Source organism: Neofelis nebulosa, chromosome 12 (genome assembly GCF_028018385.1).
Source record: "Neofelis nebulosa isolate mNeoNeb1 chromosome 12, mNeoNeb1.pri, whole genome shotgun sequence".
Lineage (NCBI taxonomy): Eukaryota > Metazoa > Chordata > Mammalia > Carnivora > Felidae > Neofelis > Neofelis nebulosa.
Genome location: NC_080793.1, coordinates 86197121 through 86221873, shown reverse-complemented (window position 1 = coordinate 86221873; position 24753 = coordinate 86197121). Strand labels below are relative to the sequence as shown.

Below are 24753 nucleotides of genomic sequence, written 5' to 3'. Positions count from 1 at the left end.
TATTGAACAGACTTCCGCTTATTTCCTTCATCTCAGATTCGCTGGGGAAAAGGTATTACCTGACGCTGGAAATTGAGTAAGCGAAGGGCTTTCAGCTCCACAGTTGCTTTGGTTCGTAAATCTGGTGGCAGAGAGCCAGGCAGATTTTCCAGTTCTTGGATCCTATGAGCTATGCGAGCCTGGAGTCTAAAGGAGATAAGGAAATGGGGGGGGAGGGGGAGGGGGAAATATACATTACAACTGAGTCTTGAATGATAAACAGTAACCCTCAGGTTTAAGTTCTGGCAAAACATATCCCGGATCTTGCTGTCGGCAAATTCCTGATGCCCAGCTGGATTATCTGATGTTAAACGGAGAAGAGCGACCTCTGCATTGATGCGGACAGGTGCCGTATGTTGCTTAACACTCTGGCCTTCTTTACAACGTCTCTCTCTCTCTCGAACACCCAGAAAGGAAGACTCAGGATGCATCTAGGAAGGCAGTCCAGTGCCATGACTTGCTTCAGACAGAGAGAACATGAGAGACAGGACAATGTGATTTGCTCCCAAATGCCCAGGCAGCCAGAGTGCAGAGCTGAGACAACAGAGTTTTCTTTCTGACTTCCAGTTCCGTCCTAGGCAACCAGGCCATGTGCCCTCTTTGCCAAGATGCTGATGACAACAGCCGTTGAAGCTGAGTGAACAAGAGCACTTTTAGGTGCTGAGGCCACAGAAATCAACCAACCCAAAACTTTCACGGAGGGAGCCTGCCAACCACGACCACTTCCTCTCTGAGCAGTGTTTGTCTGAGAAAAGGCAAAGTAGGCATTTTTAAAAATCAGGTTTGGGGAAGCGGGAGATGGTAAAGTAACAGTATTTAAAAACTACGTTTCTAGAAAAAGGGTTGCTAGAGATTCTCATCTCCGACATCATCAGAAATATAACTGCAGGTCATTCTTCAAAATAAAGGCAGAAGAGAAAACAAAACATACCCCACTTTCTTCATTCAGCCGGGATACTTTTACTGTGACCCCATACAAACCGGCTTCAGATTTTGCCTGGATCCTATTCTTACAAATAATTGCATGCCATTTAAAATCTATTTTTAGAACTACCTCCCTCCAAACTTGGGGCAGAAGTGTCTTGGAAAAGATGTCATGAAGAATAGTAAAAGGTAGTAAGTTAAATTAAGTTAACATTAACTGTGCTAAGGTGTATTTAAGGTAGAATTTTCTTCAATTCTTTCTCCCTCCCTCCTTTGCACGTACTCACTCTCTCTCTCTCTCTCTCTCTCTCTCTCTCTCTCTCACACACACACACACACACACACACACACACTCACACACACACACACACACACACATGCATGCACCCCTACAAGGTAAATGCTATAGAGGTGCCACTTACTGATGAGAAAACTGAGGTTTGGAGACAGTAAGAAACACGCAAACTTCACAGAACTAGTGAAGGAGGGAGCCCGGACAGGAGCCTCATTTGCCTGACACCTGCAGGGACACTGCAGGTAAATACACACTTTCTGACTGCAGCTTTCCTGGACCTCAACTACAAAAGCTGATAATTAAAGATTCTTTTAAAAACTCGTATCATGGGGCACCTGGGGGGCGCAGTCGGTTAAGCGTCCGACTTCAGCCAGGTCACGATCTCGCGGTCCGTGAGTTCGAGCCCCGCGTCGGGCTCTGGGCTGATGGCTCGGAGCCTGGAGCCTGTTTCCGATTCTGTGTCTCCCTCTCTCTCTGCCCCTCACCCGTTCATGCTCTGTCTCTCTCTGTCCCAAAAATAAAATAAAATACATTTAAAAAAAACCAAAAAAACAAAAAAAACTCGTATCATGCGGGGTGTCTGGCTGGCTCAGTCGGTGGAGCGTGTGACCCTTGATCTCAGGGTTGTGAGTTCTAGCCCTCAGCTGGGTATAGAGATTACTTAAAAAATAAAATCTTTAAAAATATTAATAATAAATGACTAAATAAATACAAATCTGTATTATGGTTTTGTCGACCTTTACGATGCTCTGTGTGCGTCAACATGAAAAAGTAAAATCTCTGAGCGAGGGGCCACAAAATTATCTTACTACTTCAGTTAGCCCAAATATCAAAAACTGAGTGCTTTTAAAAACAAAACCAGGGGCACCTGGGTGGCTCAGTCGGTTAAGCGTCCGACTACAGCTCAGGTCACGATCTCGCAGTCTGTGAGTTCGAGCCCTGCGTCGGGCTCTGGGCTGATGGCTCAGAGCCTGGAGCCTGTTTCAGATTCTGTGTCTCCCTCTCTCTCTGCCCCTCCCCTGTTCATGCTCTGTCTTTCTCTGTCCCCAAAATAAATAAACGTTAAAAAAAAAATTTTTTTTAAATAAAAAATAAATAAATAAATAAACAAATAAATAAAAACAAAACCAAACCAAAAAAATGTACAGAACCTGCAACTGTTTGCTTTGGTAGAGAAGTAAAATGTCATCTTTTTCAAAACTTTAAAAAATGACAGTAAGGGAAGCACATCGTTTTTTCATTGACTTTGCTGGAAATAATATCCTGACAGATTCCTATTTTATTTGGTACATACGTGTTATTAATTCTGATTTACTGAACGATTTGATGGCAGAACATGCTATTGTTAACGCTGTCCGTGTTATCATGCTGTTTTTTTCAGCTCTCTGTACGAACGCAAGCAAACAGGCCCTTAAACGGCTTACACATGCAGCAGAATAAACACTTGTGAGTTCAAATGACGGTAAGAAACTTCCACCATTTTTGAAATAAAAAAAGGAACACTTACAAATTTTAAATAATTAAAAAAAATAAACAAACTTCCACATTGTATTCTTTTGGCCAGACTGCCCCACCTCACCCACTGTTCTTGTGCATTCCTATTACTACTGATACTCATGGGATTTTCATCAGAGTTTCTTTCTTTTTTTTTTAGTTTTCACCGTATGGAACAAAGATCCATTTCATTTGTCCAATTCAATTTCTTAAATATTCCCATTGCCAAAAATCTCTAACTATGGCCAAAGATGGTACATCTTAACTACGACATTAAGAGAAAAACCTATTATAGTGTGTTTTTTTTCAAATATTTATTTTAAATAGGAAAAAACAAAACAAAAGAAAACTAAGCCAAAACAGCTTTACTCAAGTCGAGTGAAGGCCACAGTATAGGAGAATTAAATATCCCAGGGAGGTAGATGAGAGTCAGTGATTTAGTTAGGCTACTTCCTCGGTTCTAGATTTACCACAAACTTTTGTTTGTTTGTTTGTTTGTTTGTTTGTTTGTTTGTTTCATGTGAATATCTCGGAAATTCAACCATCCCTTGGTGTTTGGGCTTACTTTCTCTGACCAAGTGGGTCAAGTGAGAAATCAGAGGCATAGCTACTTTTTCTTAATCTTCTAAAGGTCTATGGAAATAAGACGAAATAAATAATCTTAGGACAACTGGGCTGAGAGTACAGAGATTAATTCCCCCGATGGGAGTGGGAGATGTAGGGATGTGGGGAGGCAGGGATGGGGGCAGATGTAGCCTCAGAGTCTGTTGGGGAGCAGTGGGGGGCACTGCTTCCCAAAATATCTGCATCTCCCAAGGGCCTAGTAATTTGTCAAGGAATCTCAGATTCCCCAACACAAAAGAATCTTTCTTTTATGAGAGGGAGGTGGAAAGTGCAAAGTGCCATCGTGCAAAACTACAGAAGAGGAAAGGTAGGTTCCGCGGTAAAATTACATGCATTGAATTCCGCACGTGGTGGGTGGGTAGCGAGGGTACAGGAGGGGCTGCTTTAACACAGAAAATTTTATTTCTTTGTGGTGGTGGTCGTCGTTGTTAATAGAAATCTTCATTTTAAATAATGCTCCTCGCCAGACAATTTCATCTTCCCATCAATGGAATTCAGCAGGTAGTCCAATAAAGAGATTCAGGATTCTAAACTTCCCGAAACAACAACACATGTAATACTGTATAACTGCGGGAGACTCATTTGGTGTCCTCACGAGTACAGAAAATTGAAGCAGAATTAGGTCACTCAGGTTTTTCATACAGATTGAACAGTAAATCAAGAGGGGTTACTGTTCCAGCAAGAAAAAGAGTTCCATTAAAGGTAACAGATATTTGTTCAGGTCCAGAGGAGAAGTTTATGATTCCTGTAGGAGAGTTATTTGAACAGAAAATGACACTGGTACATTTTGTTCCTTCAAGGAGCTGAGTGACACTTTAAAAAGCCGGGGGGTGGGGGGAGAGGGGAGAGGGTGGGGGAAAATGACTTTTCGTAACTCTGCTGATCAAACAGCCCTTGGTAATTTTTGAGGAGTTTGAGGGTTGCAGTGGGGATCCGGGAAGGACAAAAAACACACTTGCTTCCTGAAGCAAGGTGTGCTACTATTTTCATACTGAATTTGAAATTGATGCCAAAGAGGGCTGGCGTGTTTCAAAGGCGAGCTTCTCAAATAAACTCCTTTGAATGTGAAATGCATCTTCCGTGAAAATGCTTGTGGAATCCATTCGTTTGCACACTAAAGTGACAACCGGAGCACTTTTGCCCGAATATCGAACTCAGGATGGGAGAAGTAAAGTCAGGTATACTGACAGGGCAAGAGAAGCATGCTGGAAAGACCACCACCACCAACAACAACAGCAAGGACAAACTGGAACTCTCTCTCTGACGCTTAACTACAGAAAAAGGCACTGAGTTTCATCAATAAGAGAAAGATGGTCAAAAAAGAAAGGATACAATTTAGATGGGAACAAAATGTTTTCACCGCAGAGACTGCACAGATTTGAGGCAAAGTGTTCAGGCCCAGAAACTTATTTATGCTGTTGTTGAATCAAGAAGGTCAGTTTGTCAAGATTCTGCTTTTATGATGAGCAAGAGAAACAGCCAAGCGACTTAAAAGTCAAAAAGAAATTTGAGATTCTGACAACTTCCTTTCAATTTTCACAGACAAGGTAAGTGATATTACCATGGTCAAAGACATGAATATCTGTTAAAGAAATTCTGACAGATGATGTCTTTTCTCCAACAAAGTACATAAAATTATAAAGGAGATATCTATCTATCTATTGATATCTTTTAGACCTTGCTCAAATAATCGATCAGATGGTTTTTGCTCCAATTAAGTACATGAATTATAAAACAAATATATGTATACATATATTACATGTACACATACATGTACATATACATATATATACACATACACATATACACACACACACATATATATATATATATATATATATATATATATATATATATACTTTAGACCTTGCTCAAATACTTGATCAGAAGGTAAAGATACACAGGACCTTTCCAGCTACTAGTGCTAAAGACCAGGAAGCCATTCTCTCAAAGAGGGGCAAAAGGAAAAGTTGCTTAGCTGTCTCTTACAAGAGCCTAAGGCACTCGATCTAACCCTTTCTGAAGGATAAAGTTAACTCCTCTCTGCAGCTGAACCATTTATCTCCAGATGGGGAAGCCAGCCATCGCTCTCTAATTAAAGAAGATACAAGATGCCCTTTGATGTTGCCAGGAGAAACCCGTGCTCTTTCTCAAGATGGCCATGGGAAAGTTCAGCCCCAAGACCCCACCTGCTTTTCAGACCCAGAGTTGCCAGAGCAATCATTCCGGAAGCCACGCATCTTTATGAAAGAGGAGACATTTCATCAAGTAATGATAATAATATCAAAAATAGCCATTCCACCACATTCTGCTTATAATTTAAAAGATCCCGACTCATGTATTTTTTCCTTATTGATACGGGACTGGAGGACCAAAGCTTTTCACACACTGGAATAGGCTACATAGTCCTACTTAGTACTGTATACTTTGGGAGGCCATCCAAGGGTGCTAAAAACGGGGCTCATGACAAGAAAGTCCTGCAAATACGGTTCCGGTAAAAATGAAGAAAACTTAGGAGTCAGTAAAATGCACATACACCTGCCTGCCTCCCCCCACCCCCCGCCCCTCACAACACAGGCTGAACAAGGAGAAAAGTCCAGATGTATTTCTAGGTAGAGAGAGTGTCTATGTTATGAATGTAGTTCACATGACGTAGTAACAATATTGGTACATTCGAGGTAAGGACAAAAAAAAGTTCTTTGGAAGTCAGAATTTTAGAGTAACTAAACAATACCCCTCGGTGCTACTTACTGCCTTTTTAAAAAAATACTTTTGACTTTTTTTTTTTTATTCGGTAGTGATGTAAAGAAAGTACCACATATGAATAAAGCTTCTGCCCCAGATAAGAACCTAGTGCTAATATGTGACTTTGTACCGCACAGTGATCCGCCTGTCAACACTACAATACCAACTGATGATGTATATGTAGCTCTCTAGGGATACATAAAATTTAGGAAACAGCAATACAAAAGCTCTTTGTTGAGGATTAGTAATAGTAAAGAGAGGAAAGTTTTGCTCTTCATCCAAAAAGCGACACACATTTACAGGCAAGTTACTGTGATTTCTTTCACAGTTAACTACCAAAGCTGGTAACTCAGTGTTTTAATCTAGTAACATGTAAGTCATGTGTTTTTCAATAAAGACTAAGGTGATGTCTTTAAAGGGAAGCTAGATGTTATTTACTGACCTTCCCTTATAATTTCTTTGAAATTAAATAATAACTGGGAAATAATCATAGCTGATATGTACTGAAAGTCTTTGTATCATTTAATCTCCCCCCCTACAAGAGGTACTATAACACCTTCTTTTAACAGATGTGGAAACTGAGTCATGGAAAAGAGATGCAACTTCACCAAGGTAACACAGCTGGTAAGTGACAGAACACTCCTGGACTCTCTTTTTGGTTAACATTAGGTATTTACATCAAGGGTCCGCTAACTCCAGCCTGTGGGTCAAATCCTTTCCACAGCCTGTTTCTGTAAATAAAGTTTTACTGGAACACAGCCAGCCCATTATTGTCTGTGGATGCTCTTAGCAGAGCTGAGAGGCCTTTGCCACAGTCCTGAAAAGGGTAAAGTTTTAACCATCCCGCCATTTGCAGAAAAGGTCTGCCCACTACTGATTCAGATAAATGTGCCAAATCAGGTGAAAATTAGGTTTCTGGAATGAAGAGTTTAAAGAAGGACCCCACATGAAGACACTTGTATCGGGCTTACCGCTAAGGCTGGGCCAAGCTGTAGACCCACAAATGCATGCATTAAAACAAAGAATATATTACAGTGAGCCACTATGTAGGCTTTAGTAGCATGAGACCAGCTCGAAGCCATCATTCAAGGATAAACTGAGAGACACCCTGCACAGATAGGCCAAGTATGACGGGTCTGCTTTCTTGCATCCACAGGCACTCCTGGCTGGACTTTGATCTTTGCATCCCTAGTGCCCGACACAGTGCCTGGCATGTCATGGCGGGTGATGACAGCTTTCCGGACTCAGTGAATGACACTCACCGTCCTGAGAACCCAGAGGCCCCCATCCTGCCACCGCTATGGCAAACAAACCCTTGTTCCAAGGACATTCTTCCCGCAGCCTGAGTTTCAGCCTGTGCCTTGTCCCATTGGGAAGCATGCCCACCACACCAGCGGTCCACACACCCCCCGCGAGGTGGGGGGCGGGGAACAGTGTCTTACCTGTACTCGCGCTCCTGCAGGATCTCCACGGGGTCCAGGCCCTGCGGTTTCTGGATGGGGCTGATACGGCTCTGCTTCTGCTGCAGCTGCAGGATGGGCGACGGCTGCCCCGGGGCCGGCTGTGGCACGGAGGGCCCGGGCACGGCGGCGGCGGGGGGCTGTGCGGCGGCGGGGGGCGCGGGTGAGGGCCGGCCGCTGGGCGCGGGCACCGGCAGCTTCTGCGGGGTGTTCGGGCCACTCAGCTCCGGCCCCGGGCCTGCGGGACAAGAGCGACACGGGCAGCAGCAGCTCGGGCGGGCCGGCGCCCCTGCGCACCCCCGGCCTGCCCGCTGCCCCCGGGGGACCCGCCATGGGGACAAGTAAACTGTCTCAAGGGAAGGAAGGAGGGGAGGAAGGAGGAAGAGGAGGAAGGCAGGAGGGCAGGGGAGGAAAGGAAGGAAAAGGAAAGAAGAACCTGGCATCTGTCCGCATAGGGAAATGGCATTCACTAACGAACACTGGCGAAATGGTCCATAAATGACTAAAGGAATAAATTGATGAAAGGAACGGAGGCCCAGCAATTAATGTAGCTGAACAGTGCTTTTTATTTTGTTTTGTTTTTAAAGAATTACAATTACAGGTGCATTCAAGAGTTCAGAAAAGCAAGGGAGTTATGGAACAGTCAGATGCGATTTGGGTGCGGTCCTAAAAATCACATTTCGCAAATTGCGCCAAAAACATGGCTCTAGGCAGACCCCAGTCTTGTTCTGCAGCAGCCTTGCTGTTGAAACCCTTGCCTTGCAAATAACAGCCAGCAGCCTGGCCAGTCCTCTGATGTGAGCTGTAAGGGGCACACATTTTTCCTTAATGACCTATAAAGCACATTTCAGGCTTAATCAGTGCATCTCAGGAACTTAAGTTTTTGGGGTTTTTTTGTTTTTGTTTTTGTTTTTTTTTACTACATATTAGAAAATGTTTCTAAAAACATTGCAGTGTGTGTGTCTGGTGGGGGGGAGCCACTCATCCCACCTAATAAAAAGTAGTAAATATTAAGATTCAAGAGAGCATTTTTCTCATGCTAACAGAATAAAGGGATATGTAATCATCCAGCTTATCAAAATGCACTTAATAACTTAATTTAATGCAATTTTCCACATTAGACCTCAGGAGTTTAAATTGATTGCTATGTATGGACCTAAAATAAGAAGTCCTCTCCCTCTCCCCTCCTAGGTAAATTTTTACTTACTTCAAAATTATAAATAAGATTAGTGATGCTACCAGATGAATTAGTAAATGAAAAAAAAAAAAAGAAATAAAGCTCACTAAGCTGTTAAAACCTCTGCATTCTTCTGGGTATTTGCCATATCTTCTCTAAGAAAAGTTAAAATCATTCAATGGCAACAAAATAATAGTCTATATACTTCAGAACCCCTTAATAATTAACCATACAAAGACACACATTATGAAAGATGAGACATATTTATTCAATTTCCAGCAAATACCGTTTGGAAATGGGCTTCAACTGACAATGCAGGGAGAGTGTCAGCAAAAATTTTGACATGAGGAACGTGAGAAAATAGAGCAAACTGCTTAGGAAACTGTGTGTTGTGTGTGTGTGCACGCGCATGTGCATACGTGTGGGCATATGTGCGGGTGCGTGGGCACATACATGAGCACGTGTGTGTGTGTGTGTGTGTGGTGTTATTGTTGTTATTCTTTCCCTTCCCTGTGAAATTAGGTAAAACTTTCCAAAATACATAGAGCTACATAATCCTGAGGCAATCTGTAGCCCCTGGGTCTAGTGGGGGGGGATGAAAAACTCTGGAGAGAAAAATGCATTTTTAAAAATTTTCTATTTTAAGCATTGTAGACAGTACTATCATAATAAAGAGATTCTTTTCATCTAAGTACTTTCTGATTTTTTTTTTCTGAATGGGAAAGTCTTTTACATAATGTATCGCGTTTCATAATAATTTATATTTAGAGTTTCTTTTATCCATACATAAGAAACCAATTTCTAAACATTAAATCTCAGGGTCGTTAAGCATGGGAATGAGTTATGGAGGGACGTTCTAGAATATTTTCTCCCTAGAGGTCTTTAAAACAGGGTAGATTTTCCCTTGGGGTTGTTTTAGATATGATCCAGTCCAAAGAGAGGAGATAGAGATTTCTAACAGTTATGTTAATTCTCTGATTCTTTTTTTTTTTTTTTTAATTCTCTGTGATTCTATAAATCTCCTTAGTAGACTCAGGAAACTGGTATATTTAAAGACTTGGTATAAGCACACTAAATAATCAACTGAATACATTGAAGCCCTCTAAAAACACTACCAACTTGAACAAAAACAAAATTTGGGTCTTAGTGATAAGATAATAATTACTTTACACTCAGTTCTGAAAGGGATTTTTCCTCCTTTCCAAGTTTAAATAATTCATCAACAAAAGCCATAACAGGGCACTGGGGTTACGCATTCCACCCGTTCCGGGAGCCTTCTTCTTTAGCCGATAGCCGGCAAATACCTATGCAGAAGCCTCTGATGACTCCTTGAGGTAAATTCAAGTCACTATTTTTAAAGCCACATTTCAGCAAAGGAAGGTATCCAGAGCATGTCGGATATCCCTGGTTCTACTTCTGGTCATTTTTAGCCTATGACTCAAAACTAGGTCTAACACGCACGCACCAGACTAGACTTCTTTAATCCATTAAGTCCAAAGACATTCTTATCTGGCTGATTGACCCTTAAAATTGAGAAGCAGGGAGAGACCCCAACGTGAACCTACATATTCGCATCTCCAATTTGAAAAGTACTACAGTTTGCTGTGAATGAAATGGGCACGTTTAAAATACCCTGTATCTTCCCAGGTCACCTCAGCTCTACCACCTACTGGTGGTGTAAGCCTGAGCAAGTTGTGCCTCGGTTTTCTCATCTGCAGAATGGGGATAAGAGAGTGGTCGTGAGGTACAATGAGATAATGTAGATTCCACCCTCTGCTCTTGTCATTCTTACCGCTATCACGGCCACAAAGGTTAAGAAGTCTAATTGAATTAATTTCGCTTTCTAGAAAAACCCCACGGCAACAGAAAGGCCTTTTAGGAAACTTCGTAGCGTATTAGCTGGCAACGTTGGGAGTACGCTTTTCTCCAGCAAACTTCAAAATGCCTCTACAGTTTACAACAACTCAGCACAAATACTCAGATAAGTCAGCTTGCCATGTGCTTCCTGCTAATCTGCTATCAGAGCCACTTACAAGCAAATTCCTTTCCTCACTAAACACTGCAAGTTCACTTACTGCGTGGGCCTTTTTTTTTTTCCCCCCTCCCTCCACTAGATTACATAACAACTTCTATTTACAGAGGCCAGGGAACTGAATGCAGCTTGCAGCAACTGGACGTGCCTGGAATGTAACTACCTGTTCATCAGGCTTCCTGCCTGTCCCGCAGGCGGCTTCCACACCTGAGGTGCCTGGCTGGCTGGGCTTCCTATTGACAGAAACCATCTCTGCAATAGACACTCGTGGTCTGCCAGACGATAAGACTTCTCCCTGGTATCTTCAAACGCAAAACAAATTACATTCCCTATCTTATCGCCTACCTGCCCCCCAACATAAACAATTTAGGCTTAGTTGCCAAGGCTCCAAATGTGTCTGTTTTCCCCTGAACTCCCACCTTGGAAATCTAGGCAGATGTATTATGTCCTGATGTCCCTGAGAGTCTCCCAGGGCAACCAAGGTGTGTGTGTGTGTTGGGGGTGGGGGGGATTGTTCTCGGACGGATCCCTATGCCTGATGTTATGAAACAGGGAAACTGAGCCTGGGTGGCTCAGTCAGTTGGTGTTCAACTCTTTGATTTCGGCTCAGGTCATGATCTCACATCAGGCTCCATGCTGACAGCGTGGAGCCTGCTGGGATTCTCTCTCTCCCTCTCTCTGTCCCTCCACCACTCGCTCTCAAAAAATAAATAAACAACAACAACAAAACAACAGGGAAACAAACTTATGAAAATACCTGAGTCTCGCATGTACAGAATTTCTGTTCATTCAGAACTCACTGTCTTCTGGCACACTAGGATAGTTACTCAATATTCTGTGCCTTAAATAGGGATTTAAGTGGTTTCCGTGGGTTGGAAAAAAAAATGTAATGAAGTGTATTTATTACATTGAGGATACCTAGAAGTTTTAAATACTAAAAGGAGGGGCGAAGCAGGAGAGAGACAGGCACTAAAGAAAATTGGCAGTGAAACTTTTACTTTCTATCATAAGGTCCTTTACTCCATATACACCAAAAAAACAAAACAACAACAACAAAAAACACCCCCCAAACCTTTTTTATTACAGTTCCTAATTTTAATTTTGCTTTAGTCTCTATAAAATAAAAAAATAAATCAAAATGAAAAGGGAGATGATGGGTTACATTTGCACAGAGCCCACAGCAGGCAAAGGTTGAAGAATTATTTGTTCAGTGCACAACTCCTGCAGTCAACCAGTAATTCTCTAGCGGTGCCTATGATGATATATGCCACTTTGGGTGAGTTACAACTCTGGAGTAGGTTTGAGGCAGACCACCCCAACCAAAAAGATTCTCCTCACACATGAATAACGCTACAAAGTGGGACAAAAGAAAAATGGAATTGTAGCTACCTCTAGGTAAGTGGACACACTTAAAACTTATTGTTTCCTGAAATATTAGTAGAGGGATTTATACACAATACTTTTTTTTTAATTAGGGAGGGATGGAGGTAAACAATAACAAGAAAAATAATATTAACTCGGAAAAAATATTCTTCTTTTGACTTGTCCTAAATGCCAACCTCCTCCCCACCCCCAACAAAAAACAAAACCAAAAACAAAAAAAAGTCTTTGTCAAGGAAGATTGTCATTTCCCTCTAAAATCTGAGATTTGGGGACAAGTTCTGCAACAATGTCAGGTGTAAGCCCCTTCCCAGAGGCAGAAATGGATCTTCTCTGTTAACAGGTTATTTCTTCCAAAGTTACCCATGGCCTCCTTGCCCCCTCTGGCATGAAACACTACCTGCCCTAATATTTTCACTTGTAATGAAGCCTGTTTTCTAGAAACACGAGACATGAGTGGTGAGTAATAAAATGAGTTCCTCCCGACAACAGGGGCCTGGTGAGGGAAGGCCCAAGCATCGGAGACAGAAAAGACACGGAGCCCTCTCTTCTGGAGAGGGTCCAGAAAGCGCACTCAGGATTGTGTTGTACTGGGGCATGGAGTGGTTGCTCTTCCCAAGCATTCAGACAACCACGACTTCGTTCCCTAAGTTCTACTCCGTCATTGGGTCTGCTTATTCGAACTTCGGGTGAAAAGGTATCTGAAATGAATTGATTACCTTCCTGCCTTCTTAAGGGAGCCTTTGGGATGTTTTCCTGCTGAGTGTAGGTCATTAAAAAAAAAAAAAATACCAATGCTCATGGAGGTCTGTGATGAGATGGCATCCCAGGACACGCATCAAGGTGCGGTGACAGGTGCCTACTGACAGGGTCCCACACCACTACCTCTTGGGAGGTGCTTAACTATCTGATTCTTGTCATTCCGTCTCTACTGGAAACTGCCCTGAGATGTGGGTTATCAAGATGTGCCAATTTCCTTGACGTTGTGTCTAAAGAGCAAGTTAAAAGGCTCTACATAAGGAGCGAAGATGTTTTTCCTTTTGACACACACAGGAGTAAAATGCTTGCATCTGGTGCCCAGAGTTTGGGATGGGGTTCTTTCCCTGGTGGTGAGCTCCGTTGTGATGAGGGAGCCAGTACGGGGCAGCGGTTAAAAGACGTGGGCTCTTGAAGTCAGGCTGCTGGTATGTGAGCCCCGACTCGCCATGTTCTGGATGTAAAGTACTCATCGCTGAGCATGGTGCACGAGGTATGCCAGTAGGTGCGCCCTAAGTATAAGCTATGCACCCAGAGACGTGCGTGTATTTCTTTTCTTTCATCTGGCTGCCTTCCCCAGAGCTGGAGTTATGCCATTTTAAAACCTCTAAACGCATCAGATATGCAAACTACCATTTTATGCGTGGTTTTCCTCTACGTTTGCAGACCCTAGAGGTTCAGTGCCATAGGATCCTTCATCTACCAAAGCGCCATGGTCACTACAATATGATCTGAATCTGACATGATCCTTTCTTACTCTTTCAAATCCATTCCTAAGTATACAGCCACAGTTAACAAGGTGAGTTTATCCCTACCAGAAGAGAAACACAAACTCTGAAAACAGAGTACTTCATCATCATCATCATCACCTGAACTCTTCTATACTGCTTCAGTCCCCAAACCTAGACAAAGTACCCACTTCCTGCACCGATTGTGTGCAGGAATCAGCATGTCGTGGCCTGCCCTAAGGAGAGGGAACCATTCGCAGGAAGGATGTCAACGTCAAGGAAGACCCTGGGAATTCAAAATTCCCTGGGATTCAAAGCTCTAATCAGGACAGAACCATAAACTCTTTGCTTACCTGGTGGTTAACAAAAAAAAAAAGCCTGCCAGAGAAAATAAAGTGCGTGGAAGCTCATCCCCTAGCCTCCTGCACCTCTGAATTCTATCAGCGGGATCAAGCCAGACCACCAGAAGGCCCTGGAAAGGACTATCTCATCTCCACCTGTTACATAACAGCACAGCTTAAGCTTTGATGCCGGGGTATATATAAGAAATAGGCCATGTGGATTCTGTTACTCGGTTTATTATGAACAAATGTCACTGATGCCTGTCACACAGTGTCTTTTATAATAATAATAATAATAGCGGTAATTAAAAAAAATAATCCCACCCGGAGAATCTATTTTATTGCCTCATGCTAGAAAACGCTCCGTTTTCCTCTGAGACACCGGTGAGCTACTTGCTTCTAAACGGTGAGGATTTGGTACCAGACCCTCCCCCCACCCCACCCCTTTCCTGACTGCCCGGAAACTAGAGTCCACTTGCTCGGAGGCAACAGCCATTGGAGCTCTTGTCGGCCCGTGTCCCTGACCTCCCTGACCCTGATTTCTATTCCCTTTGCTTCTGATTTCCTACCTGACCATGATTTCACTGCAGGTGTGCTCCTTGGAAGCCTCCCTCAATGCTTTTCGCAACACAAACCAGGTAGAAATAAATAAGTCAACCAACCTAAGATGGCTCGCGGGGACCGGATTCTGGGGGCGCATTTTGGCGATGGGACGTACCGCGTGCAGGGTTCTTAACCTGGGGGTGGGGGGCGGTGTGCACGGGCTTCCGACAGACCTTGAACCTCTTGGAAGAGAATGCAGAATCACGGGGGACACACCGCCTCCTGCCTCAGACTCTACGGCACAGGAGCCCAAGGATCCTGGCCAAGTGAGCGAAGGAAGACACGACAGCCAACGAGGTACAACAAAGGGCTAAGTCAGCCCTGGGCTTCGGGCGACCCAGCGCTTGCGCACCCGGAGCAGTCCTTATCCGAGCCGGAGCACCGCGTTATTCATTGGGTGGCACGTTAACCTACCAGATGGTCTGTTGTAGTTAACAAGGGCCTGCTGCTGCGGCTGCTGTGCCTGCGGCTGGGGCTGCGAGGGCGGCTGGGGCTGCGGCTGCGGCTGCTGCATGCCGGGCAACGTCCTTTTCCCCTGCACTGCAAGCTGCAGCGTTTCGGGGAGGGGCTGGCCGCGGGCCAGCATTTTGTAAGCTAAAATCTGAGCTCGCAGCTGATGCAGCTGGACGGGGCTGAAAGGCGAGGGACCTCTGTTGGGCTGGCTCATCGCCTGCGGATCGCCCGACAGGAGGGGCCCCGGCTGGCTGGGCGGCATCTGGGGTGGGGTCGGGCCGCCCCCCGACATAGGACTGGAGACGTGCTCTGGGGCTCCCAGCGGAGACGGGTGCGGCGACATGTAGCCTGGAATAAAACAGGAGAGGAGATCACACGCTGCCCCCGGTGACCCCCAAGGGCCAGGCATTCCTGGCTACTGGGATAATTTTCTGCAACAGCACTGCCTGTTTAGAGGAATGTAGGATATATACCATTCAATAATCACAGAAGTACATGGAATTATCAAATTTCTATACACCAGAGGCACATACATTAAAATTTTCTAGGAGTCACATTAACAGGTAAAAGAAACAAAGCTCATTTTAATAATGTTTCACTGACATCAACAAACCCCAAAATAGTATCATTTCAAAATATAAAAATTATTAGACATATTTTACATTCATTCTTTTTTTTTTTTCATACTAAGTCACAACACACCTCAATGAGTAGAAGCCACATGTCGAGTGATCAAAGACCGCATGTGTCCTAGAAGGTAAACTGTCAGTGGCTGCCATATACCTAAACGAAAGGCACCAGGGGAGAGCAGCATTCATTAAGACTGGCTTCAGCTGACAGAACAAAACCTGGAGGTGGGTTCGATATCGCAAAAGGAAATGAAGAGTCTCTTATGAGGACAGCAAATGATTATCTGGTTTATTATTATGCACAATTATTGAGGGCCTCCACTGTTGTAGGCACTACCCAAGTTGAGCGCTCCCTCGAAACAGAGCCTGATGGAAGGATTGAGTGTGAGTGATTTGGGCGAAAGGTGCGGGGATACTGGCAGGGGTATAAAAAGGTGGCATAAGGCAGGGACGGCAGCTGCTAGAGTGGGTATCTGCAGATTAATCTCTGGTAGACGCTCAGGGACATAAGGTGAAATAACTTGCCTCCAAATTATCCCAGGGAGCTGGGGGAGGAAGAAACTTGAGGTATTTACACTCTCAGGATCATCAGTCACTGCTTATGTCACCGGTGACGACTCTGGGGGATCATTGGTCCCCAGGGACTCTTCTAGCTGTGGGTAAGAGGGACTGAAGTCAGCTGAAGGCAACATGGTGATCTGGCCAGCGGCTTTTAGGCTAGGGTGAGCACAGACATGGTAAGGAGAATTAAAAGGATAGGAGTGGAGTACACATTATTTAATCCCCACAACATCCTCAGAGCCTATGGGTTGTCCCCTCATTTTCAAATTTTTATTTTTATGTATTTTTTAAATGTTTATTTGTGAGAGAGGGAAACAGAGAGCATGAGTGGGGAAGGGGCAAAGAGAGAGAGGGAAAGAGGATCCAAAGGGGGCTCTATGCTGACAGCAGATAGCCCGATGCGGGGCTTGAGCCCATGAACCGTGAGATCACGACCTGAGCCAAAGTGGGACACTTAACCAGCCGAGCCACCTAGGCACCCCCACCTCATTTTTTTTTTAAATAAGGAAACTGAGGCTCAGAGTGTGAGTGAGTTACCCAAGGTCACACAATGAGATCTCTGTAGCTCTGAAATTCAAACCAAAGTCCGTGTGATTCCAATGTGTACATGTTCTCTCCAGAGTCTAATATTAATCTGGTTTTATAAAAAATAAGTTAGAGACTCGAAAGTGTCACTAATCCTTCTAGAACCATTTACAATATGACATAAACATGAGAGGAATCTGTTTGGGCTTATAAGAGATCTACATGGGAAACTTAAGAATACTTTTCTTGGGGAAGAAAAGTCAAAAATGCATAAAATACTTCAAGGAACTCATTTTCAGGAGATGAACTGCATATCCCGGCCAAAGAATTCCTGGAAAAACATATGACCGAGCACTATTGCAGGGAGACCCAAGGTGAAGTGAAGGAGGGAACAAGGTGGCCTCCTGCAATCCTAAAGCCTGTCCCGAATTCAAACTAAGCGCTAATTAATCAAATCACTGATGTCCTAAGACACAGTATAAAATATTAAAGGTCATTGCCTTTTAATAAATGTACTTGAGTCACAATTATCATAAAGGTCATCACACCCGCGGTTATTAGACATCTGCTTTGTGTTTGAGGCCACGTTGGGATTGGGCTGAAAGAGCTCTGTGCGTCCACGTGGGATCACAGAGGCCCAAGAATATCTGACCAACAGTGGCTGGGGACTCAACTGTCACCATGTGCAAAACTAGAGGGGGAAAAAGGGATGTAACTTCTTGTATGTCGAATTGCCAAGGGAAACAAATTTCGTCTGATCCTCTAAGACAAGGGTAGGTTCTGTCCAATCAAAGGGTGGGAGAAGTAGAGCTCCATTCAGAGAAATTCTGCACTGAGGATCCACTGACTCTTGTTCTCCAAATCCCTACTTCATAAGGAAATGCAAAACCACTCAGCCACTAGGGTTCTAGTTAGTCATAGAAGTTGGCCAAGAAAATGCCCTTGAACCTGAAAGCAGCCTACAGGGCCAGCAGACATGTACAGCCCAGTATGCTGCCACTTAAAACAGAAAAAGTTTAGATGGGACCCACAATATACACCTAACTTTGTCATGAACATTCTTCCTTCTTTTTTTTTAAATTTTTTTTTGACCTTTATTTATTTTTGAGACAGAGAGAGACAGAGCATTAACGGGGAAGGGACAGAGAGAGAGGGAGACACAGAATCGGAAACAGGCTCCAGGCTCTGAGCCATCAGCCCAGAGCCCGGCGCGGGGCTCGAACTCACGGACCATGAGATCATGACCTGAGCCGAAGTTGGACGCTTAACCAACTGAGCCACCCAGGCACCCCGGACATTCTTCCTTCTTAATGAGGCTTACATTTGCCCCTTCATTGTAATGCTGGCGCAAAATGGGAATTTGTTCATTAGGAAGCAGCTTCCTGACACCGTTTTGGCCAACCCTCTACCTACCACAGAGGGAGAAACCTGCTACCAAAAACTTCCTGCTGGCATTTTCATAGTAGGAGGGATACTCCTTCTACATTAAAATGGGTCATATGTCTCCCGTCTTCTGGTCTCTCCTATTTTCTTCAGGTCATCAATTATAGCTTACCCCAAGATAAGTCACAGGATGCCTAATACAATGGGCCAAAACACCAGACAATCCAGTCTAAACTCAACTGTTAACCAAATTGCTCTTTTAAACTGTGGAGTACAGGCAAGACAAAGCAAGGGAGGAAGGTGAGACAGTTACATCAGGGACAGTGATTAAGTTTACCTCAAATTCACTACGGAAGAAGCTGAGAGTGGAATAAAAATCATTTTCCAGAATTCGTCAATGCAACCAAGTTTCACCTCAAATGTGACAAGAAGAAACTGGGGATGGGAATTTTTTCCCCCCAGAAAATACAGGGGATGGTAATAGAATCATTCTATCACAGTATGACCTTAAAAATGTGACAGTGTTTCAGCTAGAGAGAGATTTTTTTTATCCTACATTCCATAAAACTTCAGGAAAAAACAGAATCTAAATGATGATACAACATAACATATTTTAGTAATTATCTTTAGTTGAGAAAACGGGGTGAGGAAATTGCCTGAGAGTGAATATACATTCGTCTGCAAGATGCCAGTGTCGATATGGAGTGTACTCTTTTTGAACTAGTCTGATTTGCTCATTCGAAAGTGGTCCAAAAGTGGCAGTTTTACTTCCCTGGTCTTCGAGGGCCAGTATCTCCCCAGTTTCACCTTGCCTCAGAGAGAAGCAGTCACATCTCTCCTTTTAATAATCTTGAACTTATAAGTGCCAATTTTTATATGAATTTTCTCTTCACACACACACACACACACACACACACGCACAAACATTAAGTATTATATACTTGCCTTGGAAGACTTTTTCTATCCAACGGACTAAAAATAAACAACGTTATCATTGAGACCATAAGGTACACAATTCAGTATTTATTGAAGGAAATGGTTTTCCTTCTCAACCAATACCTTAAAATAACCTAATATGTTGCTAGGTAGTTAAAGCTGGCAGCCTTCCAATCAATGCCACACCTCTCTATACCTGTGTGTTTATAAATGGCTTTTTACAATGGGGTTTTTAAAGAGACATGCTATTACAGAGTCTAAATTCTTTTTAGATCATTATATAGAATAAGACTCCATTATACCAATACTACTTTACTCAAAACTATGCTTTTAAATAACTCATTCCCCAGCCTGCAATGCACTTTGCTAGTTTGGAGAAAAATATTACGTGCTAATTCTGATTCCATTTAAATGCAGACCTCTACATTTCCAAGTAATTAGAATTTCCTAAAATTACATAAAAATTAGTATCTACTTAGAATTGTTGACTTGTGAATGCATCAGGTCACTTCTCTGCCTACATGAATGAAATTAACTAGGTATCTATCCAGTTGTGTGCTAGATCCTGTGCCAACGTCTTGGAGATTCCAAGCGGAATAAGAGGAACCAAGCAATGAGAGCAATTCTAAGATACATAAAAGTAAAAACGCTCACGTAAAGTTCATGCATTGGAAGTGTTTTGTGTTGGGAGTTTTGCTCGGACCCTATGACTAGAGGTACTGCAAAGCTGGGAGCAGAGAGAACAAGCACCTGGCTTCGAGAATTATTGAATGTCACTCGTCTACATCTCCCAGACAGTACAAATGAGGTCTATATTGGCTCTGTGAATGCACCTGGCTTGCACCTGGCTCCTTAATATTTAAATGTTAAACCTGGAAGTGCTGTCTAAATCCATTCTTGAACACTGAATGGGTCAAATGTTTTCTTCCTATACTGCAAAAAGGCCCAATGAATCAGGCTGCTTTTCTGACAACATGGTAGTCAACATTTGGTGAGTCCTCTGTGACCCTTAGACCTGCCTGCCATCAAAATTCAGATCGGAGTCTGGGATATTCAAAACCTGCTTAAACATTAATGACGATACACTCCTATGCCTCCATGATTTGCTTATTTATGTATCTGTTAAAATTGTGAACACACTTCTCTAAATCCTCAGTCAAAAAATCTCTCCTCGGATGGATGGATGGCTGATCATGAATAGAGAAAAAGACTACATATATTAAACTACAAAGGAGTATGCACACCAACACATAAACCACAAACTTTGAATTATATATCAACATATTAGGGTTAACTGGTCCTAGATGAATGCATGCCCTTGCATGCTGAAATGATCATTAAATGACTGTGAAAACAGGTTACATTGTACTCAAAGACTTGGCGGTATCTTTACTATGTCTTAGGGAAGAAGGCACCAAGGAGAAGAGAAATATACCATAGATTGATTGGCCATTGTTGTGAGTTGAATTATGTCCTCTGCAGAGATATGCTAAAGCCCTAACCTCTAGAACCTATGAATACAACTTTATTTGGAAACAGGATCTTTGCAGATGTAATCAAGTTAAGATGAGGTCATAATGGATTAAGACCCTAAACCAATGAATAGTGTCCTTATGAGAAGAGCGAAATCTGGACACAGGCACAGACACTCAGGAAAAATGTCACATGGAGACCAAGACAGATTGGAATGAGAGATCGACAAGCCAAGGAGTGTCAAGCTCTCAGCCACCAGAGGCTGGGAAGAGGCAAAACAAGATTCTTCCCCAGAGCCTTCAGAGAGAGCACGGACTTGCTGATACCTTGATTTCAGGTTTCCAGACTCCAGAACCATGAGAGAATAAATTTCTATTGTTCTGAGCCGCCCCCCACCCCCACCCCACCACCGGTTGGTGGGAATTTGTTATGGCGGCCTTAGGAGACTAATGCAGCCACCCACCAGCAACGACAGGTAATTCCGCTGCCAGAAAAAAGCCACCTTACAGACAACATAAGAGCATGCAATCCAAGGGACACGGTGGCTCATCTTACCTTCACATCTATGCTGTCATTTGGAGGCAGACCTGGATTCTCCTTCTGGCCCCGTCACTTACTGGATATGTAAACTTAGGAAAACACGGTAAATTCTCGGAGCTTTAACTTCCCGTCTGTAACACTGGGGTGCCCTAATTTACCTTACAAGATCACGAGAAAGAATCTGCATAAAGTACACAAAGCACTCTGTAGACTGCTTGGACGCAGGGTGGCTAGTAGAATTTATTAGTATTTTGGAAATAAAACTGTCCATATAAATCATAGTTGTGTTGGCGGGGGAAGGGGGAAATGAAGCCTGCAGGACTCGATCTCCCTTAGACATGTTCTTTGGAAACCACAATTAAAATAACCAATAAGAGGGGCACCTGGGTGGCTCGGTCAGTTGAGCACCTGACTTCAGCTCAGGTCATGATCTCATAGTTTGTGGGTTCGAGCCCCCGTGTCAGGCTCTGTGCTGACAGCTCAGAGCCTGGAGCCTGCTTCAGATTCTGTGTCTCCGTCTCTCTCCGTCCCTCCCCTGCTCATGCTCACTCGCTCGCTCGCTCTCTCTCTCTCTCTCTCAAAAATAAATATTAAAAAAATAAATTAAATAACCAATAAGAAAGATGAAAGGCTATGGAACTGAGCCAATGTCAGGTGTGGAGCAGACACAAACCTTGGCTGTGTTGATCCATCGGACTCTGGGGAGGACCCATGCCTGGGTGCGGTGGCCGCATACCGGTGCCCTTCATGGATCCACAATGGATATCTTCTACAATCCCCTTGTCGTGCATACCATCGATGGGCTGAAACATGTCAAGGATGTCAGTTAGATGTCACTTCAGCTACAAAACATGTAGTTGGACCTTGAAGATCCCTCATGTTTAAACTCTTCAAAATTGTGGCACAATCTTCTCTGGCTCACATGACAATCATCTATTTTTATACCTAGACTACCTGTATTATTATAGGTCTTACATATATTTTATAGATGGGGACAAAAAAATAAGACTATATCAACAAGGCTAGCAAAACTATCTGTAAGTCAAAGTTAAGGCTGTAAACAGCTGGATTTTTTTTTTTTTTTGGTAATGTCAAAAGCCTATAGATAAAAAGTCCTGCTCACAAGGGAGACAAATAGAAGTTATTCTTCTAAACCATTTTAAGTAAGTTCTGAAACCTGTTGTACATTGAAGTTATAGTGCAAAGTCAGAAGGGAGACTATTTGAAACATCTGTGATGGTCTATTTTTTGGTGTTTTTTTTTTTTTTTTCCCCATCAGGGAGGAAAGAAGACTATGGAAAGTTTAAAAGTCGAAATTGGAAGGTTCCATGCAGTTGGGAAAAGAGGAACAGCCGCAGTGGAGCAGACTACTTCAAGGGAAGGAAGGTCCAATGGACAAAGCTATACCCTGGAGAGAAGAGGTCCTGAAAACGTTTCAAGGCAGAGTTTGGAAAAAAGTTAAGAACGCAGGGACTGTTCACAGGACGTGAGGCCTCGTATGTAACAGGCACACGATAAAGAGCCATTGAGCTGACATTAATCCAATCCAGAATTGGGCAACGGAGCATGTGTTTGAAAAAAAGGAAAAGTCTATTCCTCCCCACACTGGAAGAGCAATTTTCAGAACAGCCTGAAAGAAAGATTTCCAGGAGTTTATAGAAACCAAATGACTTCAAGTAAGAAAGTATGAGTGTTTGCAGTTTTACAGAAAGGAAAGTTAATTTCTGCAGAGTCAAAAGCACGCACTTGAAAAGAGGAAAAATTTACCATAAAGAGGATGTTCAGAAGAAAAATGGGAAGAATTTGGGATAAAGAGTGTCTCTGAGTCTGTTAAATAGTAATAATAGGGAAGAAATCAAGGCAACACAAGCAGATGTATTTAGGCCACTTGTTTATTTATTTCCAGCGATGTTGAAAAGCGAAAAGCTGAATCTCAGAAGGAGAAGGAGGAGAAAGACAAGGAACAAAGCTGCCTGTAAAAGAACTCTAAAAAAGGGAAGGCATCTGGTCAGCAGGTGTGAACTCTAGGCGCTTAAACAGGTCCCCACGCAGGGCATCATCAGAGGGGCTGGGATTATGGAAAAGCAGGATGGCAAAATAAATAAATAAATAAATAAATTCTCAGCAAAGCAAAAGAAAATGAAACAAAAAGGAGTATCAACGGGGCAGTGGGGAGGGTGTGGAAGGGAAGACAGTATGGGAAAACGTGACAAAAACACTAGGTCACAAAACAGAAGGGACCAGAAGAGATAATCACCAATAAAAATCAATCCAGTGCAAAAACCTACCACGGACCCAACACTCAGTCATACATTCAAATGCTTAAATGCTTAAATAATACTAAAGCCTAGATAAAGCTTTCCTTCACATTTTATCTTTCATTTGGGAGGCAAGACAGCCTCAAACCGTCCTGGAATTCTTTCACCCAGTTGGACTAAGGCCTATTAGTGACAGATCAGACCTATAATAGCTCCCAAATTAATTTAATAGGGACACAAGACAATGTAATGACTTCAGTATGTCTGTATGTTCAATATGTCTCCTAAAGACGACGATATGAAAAACAAGCAGCTTTATTTCTTTAGATACCTGAAATGCTAAAAACATGTTTAAAAAAAAAAAAACCCAAAAAATGAAAAAGCAGAGAGAGAACCTGGGGATATTATAGGGATAGGCATGGTATGTCATTAAATGAAAAGAGGAAGTTTCAGAGTAATTAATAGTGATGCTATGATTATTCGATTATGGTAAAAGGAAAAACAAACAGAGAAAGTCAGACCTATATATGCAGATGTGTGCTTACACAGTACTTTTACTGAACAAGGAGAAAAGTAAGGCTGGGAAAGTAAGCACAAAGCTGTTACCTGGGGTGAAGCCAAGATTAACCATTTCTTTCTTTCTTTTTTAATCGTTGTTTAATGTTTATTCATTTTTTTTTTTAATTTTTTTTTTTTTTCAACGTTTATTTATTTTTGGGACAGAGAGAGACAGAGCATGAACGGGGGAGGGACAGAGAGAGGGAGACACAGAATCGGAAACAGGCTCCAGGCTCTGAGCCATCAGCCCAGAGCCTGACGCGGGGCTCGAACTCACGGACCGTGAGATCGTGACCTGGCTGAAGCCGGACGCTTAACCGACTGCGCCACCCAGGCGCCCCAATGTTTATTCATTTTTGAGAGAGACAGAGTGTGAGCAGGGGAGGGGCAGAGAGAGAGGGAGACACAGAATACGAAGCAGGCTCCAGGTTCTGAACTGTCAGCACAGAGCCTGATGCAGGGCTCGAACTCGTGGGCTGTGAGATCCTGACCTGAGCCGAAGTTGGACGCTTAACTGACTGAGCTACCCACACGCCCCTAACCATTTCTTTCTTTAGCTCAGTATGGTTTTAACTTTTCAAAAGAAGTATATATTACTTTCCTGATTTGAAAATCATCACATAACAAAATTTGTAAAATAAAATAAAATGAAATGAAATAAAATAATAAATAAATAAATAAATAAAATTTGGGCTCTGATGCTTTACCTTAAAATGGGCCTGTATAGTCCTACACAGTTAGAGGAAAGACTTGCTTTATTTTGCTGGAATCTTTCTGTTTTAAACCAGCATCTTCCACGGCTTGCCTACTTTATACCAAGGGGCAGCCCCACCACGCCT

At 43.0% G+C, this 24753-nt stretch overlaps 1 protein-coding gene across 7 annotated transcripts in view; it reads right to left on the bottom strand.

The window, feature by feature from the left end:
- The window catches only part of SMARCA2 (SWI/SNF related, matrix associated, actin dependent regulator of chromatin, subfamily a, member 2), a 180441-nt gene that overhangs the window by 139977 nt on the left and 15711 nt on the right, over positions 1-24753 (bottom strand). For all 7 annotated transcript variants that reach the window (XM_058695790.1, XM_058695783.1, XM_058695789.1 and 4 more), the window contains exons 3-6: positions 21772-21901; positions 15013-15399; positions 7564-7819; positions 60-186 (exon numbers count right to left, since the gene is read on the bottom strand). In XM_058695790.1, the coding sequence (XP_058551773.1) occupies positions 60-186; positions 7564-7819; positions 15013-15399; positions 21772-21901 (900 nt within the window). The remainder of the gene's footprint in view (positions 1-59; positions 187-7563; positions 7820-15012; positions 15400-21771; positions 21902-24753) is intronic.